At 44.7% G+C, this 23,332-nt stretch overlaps 1 protein-coding gene across 1 annotated transcript in view; it reads right to left on the bottom strand.

The window, feature by feature from the left end:
- LRRC75A (leucine rich repeat containing 75A) overlaps positions 1 to 18,220 on the bottom strand; it is a 76,193-nt gene extending 57,973 nt beyond the window's left edge. Inside the window, exon 1 of the mRNA XM_058164619.1 lies at positions 17,585 to 18,220. Coding sequence (XP_058020602.1) covers positions 17,585 to 17,884 — 300 coding nt within the window. The 5' untranslated portion in view covers positions 17,885 to 18,220. The remainder of the gene's footprint in view (positions 1 to 17,584) is intronic.
- Between the last annotated feature and the right edge of the window lie 5,112 nt (positions 18,221 to 23,332).

Genomic DNA, 23,332 nt, shown 5'->3' with positions numbered 1-23,332 from the left:
CACTGTTTGGCTGACGGCACCCTGAGGAGACCCTCCCTGTGGGAGCGCACAGGTCGATGGGAGGCTACCGGTGGCAGCAGGCGGTCCCGTAAGTACCCCGGTCCTAAGCCATGGAGCGCTTTAAAGGTGGTTACCAACACCTTGAATTGCACCCGGAAGACCACCGGCAACCAGTGCAGCCTGCGCAGGAGAGGTGTTATATGGGAGCCACAAGTGGCTCCCTCTATCACTCACGCAACCGCATTCTGGACCAGCTGGAGCCTCCAGGTGCCCTTCAAGGGGAGCCCCATGTAGAGAGCGTTACAGTAGTCCAGGCGGGAAGTGACGAGGGCATGAGTGACCGTGCACAAAGCATCCTGGTCTATGAAGGAGTGCAACTGGCGAATCAGGTGTACCTGATAAAAGGCCCTCCTGGCGACGGCCGTCATGTGGTCTTCTAATGACAGCCGAGCATCCAGGAGAACACCCGGGTTGCGAACCCTCTCCATAGGGGCCAATGACTCGGCACCAACAGCTAGTGATGGAACCAGCTGACTGTACCGGGACGCCGGTATCCACAGCCACTCAGTCTTGGAGGGATTGAGTCGAAGCCCATTCCTCCCCATCCAGACCCGCATGGCCTCCAAACACCGGAACATCATGTTGATGGCTTCATTGGGGTGGTCCGGGGTGGAAACGTACAGCTGAGTATCATCAACATACTGATGATACTGCACCCCAAAACCACGCATGATCTCCCCTCAGCAACATTTCAGGACTTCCACTAATATATAGAGCGGAGGAGTGGATGCAAGAAAACAAAGAATCTCAAAATTATGTGTGCATTTATTTGCTAAAGCGAATTACACCTGGAACCTGATTCACTGACTTTCTCATAAGAACATCTTAAACTTTAAAACATATGATTAACTTCCTAGAGATCACAACGTGGATATAACAGAAAATCTCATTCTGGTCCTTTTTTTAATTAGATGTTTAGAGGCAGAGCAGAATCATTCCATACATAAAGGGCTTTAGGATAGGAGGAGAATAGTAACCAATTATAGAGGGATAGATGTGTTTGTGGTGGGTACATTTGGATGACACAACAAGCCAGGCTTGTGGCTTAGCTTGGAATGTGCCAGGTTACAGCCTTTGATTCCCCTGTGCCCAGTTCAGAGTTTTTGTCAAATTATTACTCATTCTGCAAGCTTGTTATTTACTGCACGCTACTGTTGCTGTGCTAGTTTATGCGTATGCACCATACATTCCTTTATTGTATGTCTGTGTGGGGGAGTGGTGTGTGTGTGTGTGTGTGTGTGTGTGTGTGTGTGCACATGCACAGAAATGCAAACACTCAAATACATCCTTTACTGGATGTTTGCATTTTTTCCCTCTCAAAGTTTGCTTTTCTTTTTGTTCTTCCATTTGAAAGACTTTCATTTTGGGTCACTTATTTGATCTAGTGCCTGGGGAGGAAAAGCACATTGGTCTTATCTCTGAAATAACTCTGAACAAAGACATAATTGTTAGTTACACAAACTCTTCAGGATAATTGAGCCAAAGAAGCCAGAAACCATGCCTCTCCCTACCCTTGTGGTTTCTTCCAACAGCCTCAACAGCTCTTTCTGAAGTCATATAGGACAAAGTGGAAAATAGATGAGGGCAAACAGAACTTTCCCACCAGTACTTAAAGGCCTCAGATTTGTTTTCATAGGAGGCATAGATGTATTATCGCAGAGCAAGGTTATCAGAGAATTCATGCCATGTCATATGAGGCAGGGAAGAACGTATTTTGGACACCCACAGCAAAATCAGAAGTTGCCAGGTGGCAGATGGTGTTGCTACCCTACTGCACAAACCAAAAGGAACCAGGAAGTGCAAATGAAGGTGGCTCAAGTACTCTTGAAACTTCTCAAAGGAATCCTCCCAATCAATGGTAGCATAAGAGGAACATTTACTTAATCTCTAATTTCCTGAAAAAGGTTAGCTCCAATTTCTTCCCCAGGTTTTCTATGTTTCACTCTAGTCATATTGAGTGCCCAAAGGCCAATTAGAGAACCAAAGTCCTCCAGTTTTCCTTGTAGTTTTTGGAACATGCTTGGAGCGCCCCAAAATGCTTAAAAAAAATCTGATATGATGAAGGTTATGGCTACCACTTCAGATTACAGTAGCTGGACATAACAATGATTGTATTCATACCACCCACTCAATTACATTACTGAAATAGGTTCCTAAACCAAAACCTCACAACGTGAACATCTGAGCAATACATTAAGCCACAAACATAACAATAACCAAGAATAACGCTAGTCATGTTTAACATTTTGTGTGAAAACTTCTAGGCTTTACCTGACCCAATTAAGCATGTTGTGCAACCTAACTGCACCCCCTGCTATTTACTAGCTTTTACCTTCTTTTACTTAATGTAAGTTTAATAAGGGGCTCTCCCACCTGAGGGTGGAGGTTGTATCATATTTCATTACAATCCCAAATCATTTTATCATCAAGGACTTCTTTAGTAAGAGCTGCTGCTTATAGCTGAGCAATGAATATGCCATGGAAGGCAGAGAGTAGTATATCTTATTTGTACGGTAAGTGGAAGGGGCAGATATGACGGAAGTGGGGGCTCATATCGTTCTTTGGGGGCGCGCGCTCGATGTTTGCAGGCGATCGCGCGCCCCGAGCCCCCAGACTTTTCCCGTTTCCCGGATGGTCAAGATTCTCAGAGCCTGGGCCTTCGGCTGATGCTGTGCAACGCACGGTCCGTGGCCAATAAGGCCCCCCTAATTTATGATCTTATTCAGGGGGGTGCCGCGGACCTTATGGGCGTTACGGAGACCTGGTTGGGCGCAGAAGGGGGCGTGCCCCTTGTTGAGATGTGCCCACCGGGTTTCCGTGCATTCCATCAGCCGAGGGCTCAGGGTAGGGGTAGGGGGGTGGCGGTTGTGATTAGAGAGAGTCTGGAGCCGAGGGAGACCACTGTACCTCAGATTGCGGGTGCGAATCCCTCTTTGTGAGATGGGGTCATAGGTGTCAGATGGGCTTGCTGGTGGCGTACCTGGCTCCTTGCTGCGTGACAGCTGCCCTGCCCGAGCTCCTGGAGGTGCTTGCTGGGGTGGCAGTTGAGACCCCCAGACTTTTAGTCATGGGGGACTTTAACTTGCCATCTTCCGGCTCGTCATCGACAGCAGCTCGGGAGTTCACGGCTTCCATGACGGCCTTGGACCTGACCCAAGTAGTTGATGGCCCTACTCACATTGGGGGTGGCACTCTGGACTTGATTTTTGTCTCTGGTCAGTGGTTGAGAGATCTGGACTTGAAGGAAATAGTCATTGAACCTTTGTCATGGTCAGATCACTCTCTCCTTCGCCTGGACTTTCTGACCGCCATTCAACACCGCAGGGAGACGGAGCCGATACGTTGGTTCCGTCCCAGGCGCCTGATGGACCCGGAGAGGTTCCGGACGGAGCTTGGGTCACTTCCTGAGGGTCTGGCTCATGGCACGGCTGAGGAACTTGTTGCGGCCTGGGAACGGGCCACGGCGGGGGCCCTAAATCGTGTCGTGCCTTTGCGGCCTCTGACCCGGCGCAGGTCCCAACCGGCTCCTTGGTTCTCCGAGGAGCTGAGAAGGATGAAGCGCCAGAGAAGACGCCTAGAGAGTTCCTGGAGGTCTAGCTGTTCGGAGGCTGATCGGACACTAGTGAAGTCCTATAATAGGGCTTACCTAGTGGCATTGAGGGAAGCGAGGCGTAGCTACGCCTCCTCCCTCATTGCATCGGCAGATAACCGCCCAGCCGCCCTGTTTCGGGTGACTCGTTCCCTCCTTCACCAGGGGGAGCGGGATGACCCATTGCAGGGACGTGCTGAGGAGTTTAACGGTTATCTATACGATAAAATCGTTCAGCTTCGGGACGGTCTGGACCAAAATTGCGGTGACTCAGGTGAGGCGTCTGAGGGTGGTCTTGGTGACATTTTATGGGATGAGTTTGACCCTGTGGCTCCCGAGGACATGGACAGGTTGTTGGGTAGGTTGAATGCCACCAAGTGTTTACTGGACCCGTGCCCCTCCTGGTTGGTGCTGGCCACTCAGGAGGTGACACGAGGCTGGCTCCAGGCAATTACGAGCGCTTCTTTGGTGGAGGGAGTCTTCCCGGCCGCCTTGAAAGAGGCGGTGGTGAGACCCCTCCTCAAGAAGCCTTCCCTGGACCCGGCTGTTTTAGGTAATTATCGTCCGGTCTCCAACCTTCGCTTCGCGGCGAAGGTTGTAGAGAGTATGGTGGCATATCAGTTTCCCTTACACCTGGATGAAACTGTCTATCTAGACCCGTTCCAGTCCGGTTTCCGGCCCGGTTACAGCACTGAGACGGCTTTGGTCGCGTTGGTGGATGATCTCTGGAGGGCCAGGGATAGGGGTTGTTCCTCTGCCCTGGTCCTATTAGACCTCTCAGCGGCTTTCGATACCATCGACCATGGTATCCTGCTGCGCCGGTTGGGGGGATTGGGAGTGGGAGGCACCGTTTATCGGTGGTTCTCCTCCTATCTCTCCGATCGGTCGCAGACGGTGTTGACAGGGGGGCAGAGGTCGGCTCCGAGGCGCCTCACTTGTGGGGTGCCGCAGGGGTCGATCCTCTCGCCCCTTCTGTTCAACATCTATATGAAGCCGCTGGGTGAGATCATCAGTGGCTTCGGTGTGAGGTACCAGCTGTCGCTGATGACACCCAGCTGTACTTTTCACACGGGCCACCCCAGCGAAGCTATCAGTGCTGTCCCGGTGTTTGGAGGCCGTCACGGGTCTGGATGGGGAGAAACAGGCTCAAGCTCAATCCCTCCAAGACAGAGTGGCTGTGGATGCGGCATCCCGGTACAGTCAGCTGAGTCCACGGCTGACTGTTGGGGCGAGTCACTGGCCCCGATGGAGAGGGTGCGCAACTTGGGCGTCCTCCTGGATGAGCGGCTGTCTTTTGAAGATCATTTGACGGCCGTCTCCAGGAGAGCTTTTACCAGGTTCGCCTGGTGCGCCAGTTGCGCCTTTCTGACCGGGATGCCTATGCACGGTCACTCACGCCTCGTGACGTCTCGCCTGGATTACTGCAATGCTCTCTACATGGGGCTCCCTTGAAGGGCATCCGGAGACTGCAGTTAGTTCAGAATGCGGCTGCGCGGGTGATAGAGGAGCCCTCGTGGCTCCCGTGACACCTATCCTGCGCAGACTGCACTGGCTACCTGTGGCCTTCCGGTGCGCTTCAAGGTTTTGGTAACCACCTTTAAAGCGCTCCATGGCATAGGGCCGGGTTACTTACGGGACCGCCTACTGCTACCGAATACCTCTCACCGGCCCGTGCGCTCTCACAGAGAGGGACTCCTCAGGGTGCCGTCAGCTAGGCAGTGTCGTCTGGCGTCGCCCAGGGGAAGGACCTTCTCTGTGGGGACTCCCACCCTCTGGAACGAACTCCCCCCAGGACTCCGTCAACTTCCGGACCTCCGAACCTTCCGTCGCGAGCTTAAAACACACTTATTCATCTGCGCAGGACTGGACTAGTTTTTAAATTTATAGGGGTTTTAATTGGTTTTAATATTTATACTATTTTTAATAATTTGGCTTTTAGAATAAGTTTTTTAATGGTTTTCTTAATTTGTACATATATGTTTTTACTTGCCTGTGAACCGCCCTGAGTCCTTCAGGAGATAGGGCGGTATACAAATACGAATAAATAAATAAATAAATAAATAAATAAATAAAATATGGTCACCGCTGAAACTCACAATGGCTCCCTATTCCCTGCCACAAGCTTTGTCCTACATTTTAGGGAAATATCTCTGAAAAGTTCCAGGCAAGATAAGGTGTTCCTACAAATCCATTTTTTCAGGCAGAGCTTAGCAGAATGTTTATCAAAGCAGATTTAGATCTGACGTAGAAAAAGGCATATGGTCCACTCCGTTCTGGGATTATATTATTTCCAGATACAAGCAGACAGCTCGGAAATACAAATTCTTCCCGTCACTGATTCTTTCTGGCCTGCCAAAAACTAATATGCCTAGATGAAGATTTTTCTTTTTAAAACAAAAAACAGGAATTCTTCAAAAGCTAAGGTGATCCTTACTGAGGTTCCGTGTCTCACGCCACCATCTCAAACACATCTGCTCCAACAACTCCATATTTTATCACTGCCGATTCCTCCCACAGGCATTGAGAACAAAGGAATGGACACAGATGAGTAACAGGTAAAATCTCATTCACACAACTTCACTCACTGATCTGATAAGAGCGGACTGCGATCTTTAAAAGCTTGCAGGAAAATAAATTTATTTGCTATGATGCTCCAAGACTTTGGGTTTGGGGGGGCAGAGAGATACAGAGGCTGCAGCAACAAACAGCTACCTCTTTAGAAACATGGAGGGAAGTTGATTCTTGCATTGTAGATCCAGGAGTGGAAAGGCACAGTATTTTGGGCACCAGTGAAAAAAACTAGATAAAACAGGAAGCCCGAGAGATCTGTTATATGTGGGGGGTGAAAGGAACTGGCAGGCAATTTTCTAGGAGAAAGAAATTGGTGACTTTAGCAGAACCTTTTTTTTAAGGGACTGAGAAATTCCACCAGATCCCCCTTATTCTCTGTTATGGCATTCAGGCACAGAAGGTTCAATTTGTTCAGCACTGAAATATAACCTATTCTGATATTTTGGCACAATGGAGAAAAGGAGTGGGTGGAGGAAGGATACCAAGCCCTTTTAGAAAGACAGAATTTGAGGGGAGGTTATGAAAATATAGTTACAAACCTAAAATTGATTTTTATTACTTATTACATAAAAAATAATTCATGACACAACAGATAAAACTGCATGATCACTCCTCCTTAGAAAATAATTCAAATAAATACCTAGTATGCCAATCTTTTACTCATTATATCTTGTTTAGTTCTACTGGACTTATTCCCAGGAAAATATATTAAGTGAAAAGAAACGATCTCCAGAATTGAAAAATTAACTTATAATTAGTTAATTAGTTAGTTAGGACGTGGTGGCTCAGTGGCTAAGACACTGAGCTTGTCGATCAGAAGGTCAGCAGTTCAGCGGTTCGAATCCTTAGCACCATTTAACGGAGTGAGCTCCCGTTACTTATCCTCCCTTCTGCCAACCTAGCAGTTCGAAAGCACGTAAAAAAATGCAAGTAGAAAAAATAGGGACCATATTTGGTGGGAAGGTAACAGCGCTCCGTGCACCTTCAGTGTTTAGTCATGTCAGCCACATGACCACAAAGATGTTTTTGGACAGCGCTGGCTCTTCGGCTTTGAAACAGAGATGCATGTGCGAGGGAACCTTTATCTTTACCCACTTAAGGGTAAATAAAACTCCAATATCGTTCATAGGATAAAGAGGGAGAAAAGAACTTTATATAGATTTTCTGCCAATATTTTCTCAAGTTTTTAAGTTTGGAAAACAAAATTCTTGAAAGAAAAGGGGGAACTTCCCCATGTCCCTTTTTATCTCTTTCTTCTAGCAGCAGATCCAATTATGTAGATCTGCTTTTCTTGCTTGGATATTGCTGACAGAATGCTGCTATCCTTTAATTCAGGGGTAGTCAACCTTTTTATACCTACCGCCCACTTTTGTATCTCTGTTAGTAGTAAAATTTTCTAACCGCCCACCGGTTCCACAGTAATGGGCCGTGTATCGTCGTCTGCGCATGCCTGTCACACAGTGTGGATTGGGTTTGGGGGGGCACCGGCTACCAGCTCCGCTTGTCTGTTACAGCTGGGTGTGGGGGGGAGATGCGCAAATGTCAAGGTTCCAGAAAAACCTCTTCTGCATAAAAAAAACTCAGAAGCCATTGTTTTCCAGAGTTCTTTACTAGCATGAGGAAACTGGCACATGATGAGTGAAATTCCAAAACTGAATTTCCGGATTCTTTTCCCAGTTATACAAACCCCAAGAGTCCCACCCCCCTGACCCCTTTGATGGTCACATGGTCCCACGTTCTCCCAGTTCATTCGAATATCTTCTTGCCACTCTTCCTGCAGATGTGAACACCATCCGACCTTGACCGCTTGAAGAATGTTACCATACCCCTCAGCCCCCCTTCCTCCCCTCAGGGGAAAAATGTGGCAGCGTCTGGAACCCTAAAGTCTAATATGGTTTCCAGGCCTGACAGGCGTCCCCCCTTGGAAAAAAAGCTATATCCTAGGAAAGAAAACAAAGAGTCGATAAAGAAGAGTGTCAGTGGTCCACACTTTCCTTCTACCCTCCCCCTCTCTCCAAGAGGTTTTTTAGGTTTGTCAGGGAAAGTGTCGTGAAATTGTTTAATCAAATTGTCCGCATTTACTTTCCAACTTTTGACCCAAGTAGATTCAGATAATGGATATCCCTTCTAGTGGACTAAATATTGTAATTGATCTCTATATAGTCTAGAGTCAAGGATTTTCTTGATTTCATAGTGGGTTTCACCTTGGATTATCAAGGGTGGTGGGGGAGCGGCAGGTTGAGGTCTCAGACCAGACTGTCTAGCAGGTTTTAATAAGCTGGTATGGGTGTATTTTTCCCAACATTCGAGGGAGCTTGAGTTGGACGGTAACAGGATTAATAATTAATAATTTTTTCAATGGGGAAAGGACCCAAAAATTTTGGACCGAATTTTCTGCTGGGTATTCTCAACCTCAGATACTTAGTAGATAAAAAGACTTTATCTCCAATGCGAAAAGGGGGTTGAAGGGAACGGTGTTTGTCAGCTTGGGCTTTGTAATTCCGAGCTGTCACAGCCAAGGCCTTTTTTGTATTTTCCCAACCTTTTTTCAACGAATTCATCCAGTCCGTTAGGGAAACGGAAGTGGGGGGTTGCACAGGGAGTTCAGGCATTGGAACGAAGTCCATGCCAGTGGTTACTTGAAAAGGGGTTAACCCCGTGCTGCTGTGTACAGCATTATTATATGAGACCTCTGCAAATGGTAACAAATCTGACCAGTTTTCTTGTTGGTAATTTACATAACACCATATGTATTGTTCCACCATCGAGTTCAATTTTTCAGCCGCTCCATTGGTCTCTGGATGGAATCCAGAACTAAGTCCTTGAGACGACCCAATGGACCGTAGGAACTCCCTCCAGAACTTGGCTGTGAATTGAACACCCATCGGATATTATCCTTTTAGGAACTCCATGCAGTCTGTAGATGTGTTTGACGAAGAGCTTTGCTAATTTTCTCGCCGATGGCAATCCACTGCACGCAGTGAAGTGGGCCTGTTTAGAGAACAAGTCTACTACGGTCCATATCACTGTATTTCCCCCACTAGGTGGGAGTTCAACAATAAAATCCATGGCAATCTCTTCCCAGGGTCTGGTGGGTTCGGCTACGCGTTGTAGGAGTCTAGGGGGTTTCCCTGGTCTGGACTTCATGGTGGCGCAGGTAGCTATATTGTATATTATAGATGTCTATATTGTTCAATTTAAGCCTCAATTCTGTTGAGAAAGTAAGCCAGGTGGTGTGGATTCCCGTCAAAGGTTGGTTTGAAAGGGGGAGGGGCTGGGTGAGGGGGTGCAGGTGGGTTTAGCTGGCCTGCTTGCGGTTGAAGAGGGATTTGGGGGACGGCCGTTGCTGTTGTGGCTGGTTGCTGAGTTGTGGAGGGGGGTGGAATTCCCCCTGGCTGCTGAGAAGGAAGTCCTTGAAATGCTTCAGCTGATGGGGCAAAGCTCGGCCTGGGGCCCCCAGGAAAGAAAGGTGCTGAACTGGCTGGTTGCCATTGGCATTGGATCCACCCTTGTCCAGGATAAAATGCCCAACCAGGAGGAATAGAAGCAGCTGGAGGCAGCGTAGGCCTCTGTTGGCGGGAAAAGTCAATTGGAGGGGGGAGTTGTGATTCCCCCCAAGTCCCTGGTGCTGCCTGAACTCCCTGCCGTCTGAAGGAGGGAAGGGAGGTCCTCCTGCGTTCATCGGAACGGCTTTGAGCTTCAGTAATTTCTCCCTCTCTGGTGGAAGGGAAGGTGAATTTAGGCTGAGCTAAAAGCTCTCGAGGTGAGTGAGCTGAGCTTATATGAGGCCTCACTTCCAAACGCTCAAAAGTTTCAGGGAGGTTGACAGCGAGCTATTCTGGGATGAGGCTCTTTTGTTTGCGGTCGCACTATAGCGCCATTTAGTTTCACTTATGTAACGTGAACTAAACTTATGCACAGGTGATACAATAGTATATTTTCAGAAATTTAAATTGTCACGGGGAATTTTATGAAAATCTAATGAAAATGTTTTTAAATAATGCTATGAAATTTTTTTTAAAAGTCAATTAAATTTAAAAAAGGAAAGTGCTTCAGTATTGGACAAAACCCCTACCGCCCACCAAGAAAGCTGGAATGCCCACTAGTGGGCGGTAGGGATCAGGTTGACTACCACTGCTTTAATTTATAAATTTCCTCGCCCTTATCTTAATTGGCAAGTTTTCATTAAATGTATAGGTGATATATACAGGGTATATATGCTCACAATTTGAACTTCTCTTCAGGTGACTATACAGACATATATACCCAATTTCTTGAGCACAATATGTAAGTGGTTCCTTACTGGACTTCTGAACATTGTTCTAGGGTAACAGACTAGATTTTTGATGGTGTTTTTTATTAAATGATATAATACAGTTATTCCATCTTAGATGCTTCTGAGAGACTTTCACCATCCTGTAGAATCAAAATATGTCTCAGATGAATTTCTCAGTACCATCATTTAACCTACATGTACCAAATTTTGGATTGGATGCCTAAACTTTTTGCTCTTACTGTAGCATTTCTGCATATCTACTCAAAACAGCCAGTGCAAGTTAAGGTGACAGACAAATTGCAGAAAGAACTACCGGTAGGTTGTAGTCCACCTTCAGGTCACAGAACCACACTGAGTAATTAGCTCGCTCAAGAGATTTTTCATTGTGTGGAAAAATACGAGGAAGGACTACAGTGTACACCTGAACAAAAAATGGTTTATAAATCTAATATATGAAAATTTCATTTCAGAGTTGGTTCCCAAAGCGATGGTTTAGACTTTGCTGCAGAAAATAAGATTGTCTGTAAAAGTGCACAGAATGACAAAGTAACACAGTTCATCCTACACATCCCTCTCCCCCATTTTTGCTGGCAGAGGGTTGCAGAAGGCTATCGCAGCTGAAAACAGAGCTCAAGAGCCCGTTTTCACTGGCAGAGCACTTGGGCCACCACAGGCGCCCCATCAAGCTGGCCACACCCCCCCCCCAAGGTCAAACACAACTCTGATGCGGCCCTCAATGAAATCGAGTTTGACACCCCTGTCCTAGGAGGTGTGCAGAGAAGAGCAACAAAAATGATCTGGAGGCTAAATTGTATGATAAGCAGTTGAGGGAATTACCGGTCGGTATGTGTAACCTATCAAAGAGAAGGACTGGGGTGACATAATAGCTGTCTTCCAGTACTTGAGGGACTGCCACAGGGAAGTGGGTTACCAGTGGACAGAACAAGAATGAGCAGAAGCTTGGGCCGGAATAGCTCAGGCTGTAAGGAGCCTGTTATTAGAACACAGTAGCCTGCAATTACTGCAGGTTCAAGCCCGGCCCAAGGTTGACTCAGCCTTCCATCCTTTATAAGGTAGGTAAAATGAGGACCCAGATTGTTGGGGGGGCAATAAGTTGACTTTGTAAAATATACAAATAGAATGAGACTATTGCCTTATACACTGTAAGCCGCCCTGAGTCTTCGGAGAAGGGCGGGATATAAATGTAAAAAAAATAAAAAAATCCAACCTAGAACTAAGCAGAAATTTCCTGACAGTGAGAACAATTAATGAATAGAGAAGCTTGCCTCCCCTAGGTTTCAAGAATGGACTGGACAACCATTTGATTGAGATGATATAAGGTCTCCTGCCTTGAGCAGGAGGTTGGACTAGAACAGGGGTCTCCAACCTTCGCAACTTTAAGACTTGTGGACTTCAACTCCCAGAGTTCCTCAGCCAAAGCTGGCTGAGGAATTCTGGGAGTTGAAGTCCACAAGTCTTAAAGTTTCCAAGGTTGGAGACCCTTGGACTAGAAGACTTCCGAAGTCCCTTCCAGTCTTATGATTCTATTCTCATGTAGGTTATAGTTACCCATTCTATATTATGCATTTCCTCGTAGAAACATAAGGGGATAGGGAGATAAAATAGCTTCCATGAAAAACTTCCAAGGAAGGAAGAAAGATTGTACAATCTGTCCAGACAGCACACCCACACCAAACACTTCCTGACTAATGTTCAACTTGCCACTGTTTTCCTTGTGAATTGCTGCATCCTCCAGAGCTGAACTGAAAACTCACATTATGCCCTCCATGGCTTGCAGTCTAATCCTCAAGGCTAGCATTTGTACTTGTGGGTTTGCTGAGCAATAGGGCTACGCGTTAAACATAAATCCTCACAGCACAAATGGATGCAAGACTAGCTACAGAATGTGAATATATGTACATCTGAAATCAACGCTCATCTCAAAGCTTTGCTCCTATTATTTCTTCACTTAGGTTGAATTCTGAATCCTTCTCCTGGAATGGACGTTTGTTCTTGTCTCTTCCACAGCATCGTTCCCTTCTTATTTGACTCATTTAAGTGCCTGATCCTTTTGTTCCATGAGGCTTCAACAGTTCCATCGTTCGCTTTCTCTCCATCTTGATTCTCTCTTATACTCCTCTAAGAGCTTCCAAATGCTTCCACTTTCACACAACCCGATGAATGGGGTGGTAGAAAACCAGTCCACATAGCAACAGGCAACCTAGGTTTCTGATCTCTGTCCCCCCGCCCCCCAATTCAGCATTTCTTCCCAAGAACACAAAGAATTAATGCACAAGATGGTGTGAACATCTTTCAACAGGCATCTGGAAGATGATGGGATTTTTCTTCTGTCTCTCACATTATGTATTTGCAAAATGGAACAGAGTCCACACAAATCCCTTCCCCCCTTTAATCATTTTTATGCAGTCTCTTGTTCACCGCCCCTTCACTTTAAGTGAAATATTAATTTATTAAATGAAAATATTTCATTTTCATCTGATCTGACAAAGGGCAAATTTGCACAACGGTATACAGGCTTTCCAACTTTCATAGTACATACTCTGGGCTGGGCCTTTTAAACTCTTGCCTACCCAAGAGATGAGAGAAAGAAGTAGCCAGCAGCAGCCACTGTGTCAGGTTCAACACCTTAGAAAGAACATTTGTCCTAGCATTTGGAATAGGCATTGCCCAGTTTATTAGCAAAAATTGAGAATAAATGGGCCAAATGCTTCTAAGGGTGCTACTTCACATGGGTGGGCCAGTTTTTGCAAACTTTTAAACATTCCACGCCTTGGAATCTCCAACAAATAAAGCAAATAATTCTGTAGCTAGCCTGTGTCACTAACAGCATTTGAGGAGCACTGAGTACAGAGGTGAGATTTCAAATACGACACTGGCAAACTGCTGTGCTGTAATCAGTAATAATTTAATGCAATCACAGCAGGTATAAGAAAATCTGCAATACATGAAAGAATCTTCCCAACTGGGGATTATTCCTCCCAAGCAACAATCAAAACACCAGGAACCATAAAACCAAATTATAATAGCTACATGGCCACTCTATAAAGGGAAAAGGACTTTGCAAGGGGCATCTGTGTATGAAGTTTGCTGCAACTGGGGGGCTGAAGAATAAAATAAGATTAAAAGATACTTCCCCCTGTCATACATAGACACGTATACTTTGAATTTTAAACAGCTAAGGTGAAGAGAAAGCAACTTAAGTGTATGGGCACCAATTTGCCCACAGTCAGCTTCTGTGGTATTTGCTAAGCTCCTTGCTCCAAATTATTTCTTTCTTAAATATTTCAGTTTTAAAGAAACGGAAATTTGGCACATTGCAAAGCAAAGTCCTTGCATCCAGCATTTATTTCCAACAACATTTGGGCCCCCACAGGAATTCTTAGAAAATAGAACCAATGAATGCCTGCAGCTTAGTGCTCTTTTTGGGAAATGTGCTCATCTGGAAAATTAATGTTTTATAGCTGGCCCCATTCGCTAAGGCAGCCCCTCTGCAAATGCCCAAACATCTCTCCTCATGGAGGTATTTTATTAACACATTATCATTATCCAGCCATTTCCTATCCTTCATCGCAATAATATTAACATATCTGTTACAATCCAAGGTTTAGTTCTGGTCCCAATCTATCAGAATAGAGCTGGAAGAGACCTTGGAAGTCTTCTAATCCAACCCCTTGCTCAAGCAGGAGACCCTATGCCATTTCAGACAGGTGGCTGTCTAGTCTTTTCTTAAAAACTTCCAGTGATGAAGCATCTACAATTTCTGAATGCCAGCTTGTTCCACTGGTTAATGGCCCTCAGTTTACATCCATTATTTCTTGTCTTGCCTTCTAGTGCTTTGGAAAATAAATTGACCCCCTCTTCTTTGTGGCAGCCCCTCAAATACTGGAATAGTGCTGTCGTGTCATCCCTAGTCCTTCTTTTCTCTAGACTGGAAATACAATAGAAATACTTCTCCATGAAAAGAGAAGTATTTCTATAGAATCCATCTTCTAAGGATCCCTGCTTAAAGTGTTTGGACTTGAAAGATAAGGAGGAAGTCTAGATTCAAGTACAAAGTTCATAAGTGCATGAACTGGTCATTGTCCCTCAGTCCAACCTATCTCCCACGATAATTATGACCATAAAATGAGAGGGACTTTCATGTACAAGTTCTCAAGGTAAAAGAGGTTAGATACATGTAATAAAAATACATAAAAGGAGATACACTTATTCAAACATCTCTCACAGCCTTAGATTAAGAAAACCGTAAGTCTGCAACTGGCTCCAAGAAAGGGATTATTTTTTTTGCATATAGACTAAACAAAGAAGTAATTCTTAGGCTCAAAGAAAAATCACTGATGACACTCTTTCCAACTATTGGACCCCACAATCCAATCTCCACAATGGTTAATTCTCCCCAAAGTCTTGGCTATTTCATTTCTGAATGGTGGTGTGCAATAGGTCTTCCATGGCTAGAGACCAGCATAGCTGAGCAAATGTTTATCACACACCAAAATATCTGCACGCTGTAATAATCAGTGGACACCAACCAAAGTAAGACAACTGGAGAAAAGGGCCCTCTGAGATGTTCTTTGGGGGTTTGGAAACCCTAGTGTTCTTCTGGGGCTATGGGCATTATAGTTTTCCCAAGTTTAAACAGCCTGTTTATTTTTCTAGGATTTTTTTACAGCTTTATGATTCTAAGGTTAAAAACTCCCTTAAACGGAACTTGATGCCTAGTGACTAAAACACAGATACAACCATGTAGTTTTCTATAATAATGTAGAAGTACTTTCCTATTGCCTTTTTTCACACTGTTTTTCCAATCTTCAGTCCTACTTTTGCATTTTAGTGCAGTCTGGAGGGGGAAAAAAATCTATCCTAGAAGAAACTCAATAAATAAGAAGGAGCAATTTCCAAGCTGAGCTCAAGAAACCACCCACGGAAAGGGGTTTTAATAGCCAGACAATCGAGAGATTTGGATGTCTCTGATACTGTCAGTTATTATGGTTCCCACCAGAACAGAGATTATTTTGTTAATACTATCATTTGTATTCCCTCTCTGGAACATCCAATTCAGCTAAAGCTGGTGACCCTTTGGCTAAGATCTCCCAAAGGAACATAACAGATTAAAAACAATTTCTGCTCTGGGGGAAAGCTAGAAACTGTAACGGGAGAGGGACAAACAGTATCTAGCTGGGAATTCTCAGTACCCAAAAAAGATAATTTCCATAAATTTGGGGGCTCGAGGTTAATTTTAAACAGGAGAAATTAATTTTATTAACCCAACTTAAATGAAATGTACTCCTGTGTGGCTCCGTGCACTGCAACGGTGCAAGGAAATATGCCAAGTAATCCACAGGGTTCACTAGGCCAGTCCAGACTCCCTTTAATTAATTCTCAGCAAATGTAATTCTATTACTGCCAAGAAACATCGGGCAGCGGATTTAAACATGTTGCTAATCTCTATATTGTAGCAAAAAACAAAGCAAAACAGAAAACAATTATACCACCATTTGCATTTGATCTTGGCAAGTACGGCATAAGATTCACTACCTCCAATCCCCCTAAATATTTACAGCTAATATACAAATAATATTTCATATTAGAGTTTTTTTCTCCCCTGTATATACACTTGCAAATCAAACTGGGCTACCTCTGCTACTGAAGAAAAATGTGCATGGTATGAATCAACACATCTAGATAAGAGAGAAAAACCTGAACGCATCAGATAGAGTAGTGAGTGCCAGAATTTCTCTGTCAGACGCAGAACAAAGTCAATCAAATCCTTGTAATTCTTGCTACTCTTTTCACATATCTGGTTAATTGATATACATACGTCCTACATGTAGGACTTTCATTGAGCAGATTCTGCAGTCCAACTGTTCTCAACCCATCATCTGCCTAATAAAATGTTATGCTCTAAATCTGGACACTTCCTTTATTATTGCTTTTAGTGCTGTGCAGAGGTCTGGATTTGAAGAGTAATCCAAAGGACCCATAAACATGTATGTTGTCTGGTAACACTTCGAGTTCTCTTTTTCTTGAATCAGGCAACAGTTGTGGAGGGGAGCCATGTAAGCCCAGAAAAAAATATGGCACTTTTAAGAAGCTGCCAACAGGTGCTACATGTGTGCACCCACTGATGGTTCAAATCACTTCTCCCTTCAAATCTGGATCTCTGCACAGCCCTTAAATGCCAGTCAGGAAAAGTTTCCCATACAATTCTTCCCAGGGGAATCCCAATCCCACCAACGATAAAGAAATAATGTCTGAGCTATAATTTGCTTAACCATGCTTTATTGTGCCATAGATTTTAGACATGAGAAAAGCTTGGTTTGCAATTTTTACTGGTTTAGTCAAAGAACTGAACTCTATCACAACTTTGAAGAGAATCTTCTTTTCATGTCCTAAGGTGACTTAGCAGGAGTTTCACTATAACTGAGACCGGCTCCTTCAGGAGAAGGACCACAGTCAGCTCCTGAGTTTCTCTGCAGAGCAAAAAAAAAATAATGCAAAAATGACTATGCTGTAACAGAGCTGAGAACTGAATAGATGCAAAGATTGCTTTGAAGAGACTTATGTACAAACAGCTATTCTTTATTTGCTCACTGTGGTACAACATTGTATCTTACAGAAGGTGGAGGACATTCTTTTCAGGGACCTCCAGCTCTTCTTCACTCAAACATTGAAATCCCTTTTGAAAATTCCTTCGAGAACTGTATCTCTTGGCTTATGTCCTGGCTCAAAGTCAAATTACCAATCATCCAGTTTAGGATGTAAATTTCACACTAGCTAATGCCTCTCAGCCAGCAGCTACGCCAACTTAACCATAACCCACTCCTAAGTTGCCATTCCCAAATTCCTCCACTTCAGTGGGTCAAACCCCAATTCCATTCGTTGGTTAGAAGAATTCTCTGGCTTTCTCGCTTAAGTAAATACTAAGAAGCCAAGCATCCTCAATATGCCCAGCAGGAACTAAGTAAGGTCCAGCACATGCATCCAGACATCTGCTACTGTTGTTGGAGAATGTCAGCCTCCCCCCCACACACACACACTAGATCCCAGCTGCGATCCCACCCTCTTACCTGGCGCAGGTACTTCAGCAGATCAGTCGCCTCCTCGTGCCTGCCTTGTTTCACCATCCTCAGCATATCTTGGATCAGGACGATCCGGCGATGGTACGGGGGGAGGCCGCCGCCGCCTGACCCCTTGCCAAACTTTTCGCTCGATCGTACTACGAGGGAAGCCAAGAAGTTTCCGCGCTCCCGGGAAGGCAAAATCCGCCGGCGGCCGGCGGAGAGGGGACCCTGGGGGCTGCTGCTGCCGCTGCTGCCGCTACCGGCGGAGCCGGGCAGCGGGCAACCCTTGGTCTGTTTGGCGCCCATACTGGAGCACAGCCCACCCTTCCTCGCTCTCTCCCGGCCTTCAGGAGGACATCCTCGGCTCCTGCCCAGAGAGAGAATCTAACGGGAGCAGCCGCAGCAGAGCTGCCTAGCCGCCTGGCTGCTCTCGTCCTTCCACCCTTTCGCTCAAGAACCTCCCGCCCGTCCGCCTGCTAGCTCCGGGCGCAACTTCAGGGAAACTGTTGCACATCCGGACCGAGCGCAGAATGGGCGTCGCCGGAGTCGAGAGGAGATCTGCGCGGGCCGGGCGAGGGGAATCGCAAGCCCGAGCCGTTCCGAGCCGCCAACGGCGAACGAGCCAGGCCGTCTCCCTCCTCCTCCTCCTCCTCCTCCTTTCTCCTCCGCTACGATCCGCCTCGAGCTGCAACTGGGCTGGGCCAGTCACAACCCCTTCCTGGCTGGTCGCGTCTCTGCCTGCCTGGCTGCCTGGCTGCGCGCGCCCGTCCTTCTAGCGAGCCTCCTCGCTCCGCCTGCCGAAGGGGGCGAAAATGCACGGCCACCGCCTCCTGGTTTTGCCCGGGAGCACGTGACGAGCGTCTCTCTGAGCACGTGCAGAGCGCGCGTCGTCTCCGGCGCGAAAGGAGCCGAAAAACGTCGCCGGTGGGAAGGGGGGGGGAGGGAGAGACCGAGCTCCGCTTCTTGCTGCCAGCGAGCGAGCGAATTCCTTCTGCCCTCTGGCTGCTCGCCGCTCGCCGTCTCCGTAAAGTACCGTCTGGAAACAGCCGCTGCCCGCTCTGCTTCTCGAACTCCCCACCCGAAGCCAATTTCCCGCCGTGCGGATCGGATTGGCAAAAGGAGGCGGGTTGGTTTGGAGCAGCGGAGGCTTCTGTCCAGCCCCGCCCTTCGATTTTTTTTTAAAAAAAGAACAAAACAGGTGGAAGCTTCTGACTGTCGCAAGGATGTTGTGACCTATCTCTCATTTTCTTGGGGAACGGTCTGCCAAGGGACTTCAAGATAAGAGGTAGTCCGTTGAGTAGGTCCAATGACTATGGAGATTGTCAGTTATCCAGGTCATGGTTGTCCCAAAATGCTTTTTCAAAAGGCACCTGGACTTTCTTTTTCTTTGAAGACGTTTGGCTTCTCATCCCATTGAAGAAGCTTCAAGGAAAAAGAAAAGTTCCAGTTCTGAAGCAGCTTCTGGGATGAGAAGCCAAACGTTTTCAAGGAAGAACAAAGTCCAGTTGCCTTTTGAAAAAGCACTTTGGGTTAGGTCCAGTGAGTTCAGAAAACCCACTAACCCCGAGTTATAGAAAAATAGGTACTCTGTTGGGGGACTCATGATGCTGAACCGCTTGGTTCAATTGTTAAGACAATTTTTGGTTTCCAGCAAAATAATTTAACCAAAATTAACCAAACTTGTTTTAGCCTAAATTAGCCTACTGAACTCAGGCTACCCTTTCTGTGCGCATCACCATAAATTTTGTTCAGAACCTGTCTTTTCTCTGAGTGTTGGGTGCGTGGCGTCTTGACTAGCTTTATTCTGCTACAATTCATTTCTCTGGTAGCTTTGACTGGGAAATTCGCTGAAATCAGATCAGTTTTGTGGGCAGATTGCTATTTCTAATCTGTTAAAACTAAGAAGTTCTATTTATAGCCCTTAAAATAACTCAGGATGTTACAACCAAAGAGTTTTCCTTCAGAATATTGTCTACTATTCTTTGCCTTTAACTTAATAGTTTAATCTTACAAATCAATGAGCCACCATAACACCACTTTAATCTTTTGAAACCATTGGGTCAATCCTAACCCCCCAGAACTGCCTGAACTCTGCATTTTTCTTGCAAGATTTCAAAAGTGATTTGCCGTTTGAATAACTAGAAATTAAGGTGTTTTTTTAAAAAAAAAAGATTTCTTCTAACTAGTCTTAGAAGAGTTCATTCAGCATTGCTGTATGGTTTAGTGCTCTAACTACAGTTTTACAAGTCTTAGAGAAGAGACTTCTCTTACTCAAACTCTTCAGTTTGTTACAGATTTTCAGCTTCTCCAACATTCACTTAAAAATGCTATTCCAAATATCATGGAACCTCCTTTTACTTTCCTAGCCAGAAATAACGAACAGTATGCATATTATGAATTGATTTTCCACTGGGAAATATTATTTGAATCAACCCAACAGCACTCCCAATTATACAGAGCTGAGACAATCAAAATTATCAGAATGGACATCTCTGTTAATATCTGTACTACAACACTTGTTCATGAAACCAAGCCTGTCAGGTGTGAAGAATAGGACAATATGTTAAGTTCCAGTTAAACTAATGTATTGCTCATTCTTATATACAAGAATCTAGTGAACTAACAGTCTGGACTAAATTGGTGTTAGATAAGTTAATGGAATTCAGGGGCTGCTGGACTTGGATTGTTTGTGGGAACACAAGGACTCCAGGCTGATTCCTCTCTTGACTCTGCCCCCAGGCTCTGCCTCTTCTCTAACAAAGACGTAGCCAACCTTGAGTAATGTGAGAAAGCAGTATTGGACTAGGATAAGAGAATTACATAAAACTCAGCAACCTTAGCTAAAAGGAGATTAAAAAGGCATCTGAACAAGTAAACCACTTCCGTGTTGGTCCTTGGAAACAAAATAGCTGGGTACATAACCATACATTTCATATTTATGAAACATACATCTTTATAGGACAAAAGCTTCCAATTCTGGCATCTTGTCCCCATTCTAATGTCAAATGTACCTGCAGAAATTATTTTCCAATTCAGTAAGAAATGTCTCAAAATACTCAGACGCTGACACAAAACTGCAATTATAAACTGTTATGTCATAATGAATATTTGAGTCTTTAAGATTTTAACTGTGACAGTATTCTGAGGTTCAAGTACGACTATGTAATCAATTATGAAATTATAATGAGGAATAAAAACATTAATACCAAATTAATTCCAGGATCCTCCCCCTGGTTTTCAGAGGAACCTAGTGAAATAAGATACTTAGAACATTTCTAGAGAAAGAAAAAGGGCAAATTCATCCAGGAATTGATTAAGAAACTTTATTAAGGTGTATACCATGAAAATAAGAAAGGCAAAACTTAGGTATTTTTCCACTCTATTTGCATCAACAAATTGCTCTCTGGCAATCCAGTTTAAGGTAGCCCATTCTTCCTAGATAAGAGTGGGTCAGATCATTTGACCTTTGAATGGATTTTTTGAGAAATCTATTGGATAAGGTTGTTTGGATTTACTCAGAGTTGAACTCTACCCATCCACATCCTGTGGTTATCTGAAAGGAGTTTAGCCTATTTGTCCCAAGGAATGAATAGAATTCTTGAGACTATGAGTGTAGCCACTTGTGTATCAGATCCATATCCTTCCTGGGTTGCTCAAGGCCTCCCGGAAGGTTATCTAGTCATGGTGAATTCATAGTCACAAGTGAAGTTACCTCCTTAGGAAATCAGTTCTGAGCCGTTTCCAGCTTTCCCTTGGGTGTGATTCAGTGGTGGGTTACCCCCGGTTTGGACTGGTTCACAAGAACCGGTAGTAAAACCGGTGGGAGGCTCTGCTCACTGACCCGGACATCATCATAGGTGATCTGCGCATGCACAGAAGCTTCTGTGTATGTGCAGAAGAGTGTGCACGAGCAGAATGCGAACCAATAGTAAAGGTAGGTAGAACCCACCCCTAGTGTGATTGTGGAAAAAATGGGCAGGCTGCAGCTTCAGAGCGCTTTAAATTCAAGGTTTTCTGGATCTTTTCAGTTGAGTTTCAGGCCTGAGTATAGGACCAAAACAATATTGATCACCTCTATGGTGGGATTAGGGTGGGGATGGTACAGCCATCCTGACCCTCTTTGATTTCTTGGTGACCTTTGATACAATCTGTCATGGTATCCTTCTGGATGTGCTTGATTTTACGAGTGGGAGACACGATATGCTTCTGAATGTAGTTGTACACCCCATTGGCCTTACCATTAATTACACAAATAGATCTACTATACATTTTGAGGGTATTCCTAATCTCACAGTTCCTCTTGAAGGATGAGTGACAATCATGGCTTGGGGGATCGTCACATAAATCCGTATTATGCATCAGCTACTCCAATTCCTGGATCAGGAGGCTGTCACTCACAGTCCCTCAAGTTTCAGTTCCATTGTCTGGATTCCCTTGTGCTGTATATTGAAGACCACTTTGAAACTATTGCTGGTACAGAATGCAACAGCATAATTAGCTATGGCAGTATCTCGGTACACCCACATTGCATTGCTACTTTGTGAGCTACACTGGCTCGGAATCCTGTTACACAAGCAATATCATCTGGTGAGACTTAAGAGACACGCCTTCTCTGTTGGTGCACTTGCACTATGGAATCTATTCCTTGTAACATCCAGATGGCCCCAACACTGATTTTTGTAAGGTTTTGAAGACTTGGTTATTGCCGCAGACATTGAATGAGGAGGTCTTGTGAACCCATCTGGATTGTTTTTGGTTGTTGGATTGCATCTGGCAAAATATGCTTTATGTTTGGTTTTACCGGTATTTTATATTTTTGTAGCATTGTATACCACTTTGAGTTGCCTATCAAGGGGGCAGTTATAAAAAGTGACTAAATAATTTCCCAGGACCAACAATATGGTTTCTTTTTCCATAGCCATAACGAACGACCCCAGAAGCAGATGATATTTGGATATCTACCATCAGTCCAACGTTTAATTTAGCAAGTCCCTTGGATGAAACTGCTGAAAGAATATTATGAAGGTGCTTTATCTGGATCAAACCCATAGGTGGGTTGAAGAATTCCAAAAAAACAATGTTTCTTAATCAGGAGTTTATATTGGAAACTCCCATTTCATACACAGTACAGGATAATAAAAGCAAGGACAAATAGGCTGAAAAACAGCTTCTATCCCAGGGCAATAGCCATATTGAATTCTACGGTATAGTGCAATATCGGGTTTTCAATTTCAATTATATAGAATGTATGTTTGTATTTTTATAGTTATAATGTACACTGAAGATGGCATTTAATTTCCTTGTACCATGTGCAATGGTAACTAACCAACTAACTAACTAACTAACTTGGTTTTTCCTATTCCCCTGGGTCACTGACTAAGCAAATTTGGGACTTGGACAATGTTGTCCAATTGTTCCAGACCAGGAATCAAGCATTTCCTTGCAACCCATAAATGCTGAAGGCAATGAAGTAGATGACTTTGAAAAAATTCTCAACTGCCTTGTTTATTTTCAACATTTATACCTCACTCTTCTGTGCACCAAAAAGGCACTTTGGATATCTTCTTTGTTTGTAAACATCCAATCCATTCAAAGTATTCCCCCCCACCCCAGTGAATAACAATCAAGACCTGAAAACTGAATTCCCATATATATCTTGTGGCAAAGTACACAGTGCTGGTCAGAACTCAATAGGGAATGATCGCAAGGGTGGGTTTTAATGTTTTGTTGCTATTCTGTGATTTCTATTGCATT

The sequence above is a fragment of the Ahaetulla prasina genome, chromosome 1, assembly GCF_028640845.1.
Source record: "Ahaetulla prasina isolate Xishuangbanna chromosome 1, ASM2864084v1, whole genome shotgun sequence".
Taxonomy (NCBI): Eukaryota; Metazoa; Chordata; class Lepidosauria; order Squamata; family Colubridae; genus Ahaetulla; species Ahaetulla prasina.
The sequence above is the reverse complement of the archived record's forward strand: the minus strand, read 5'-3'. Positions and strand labels throughout refer to the sequence as shown.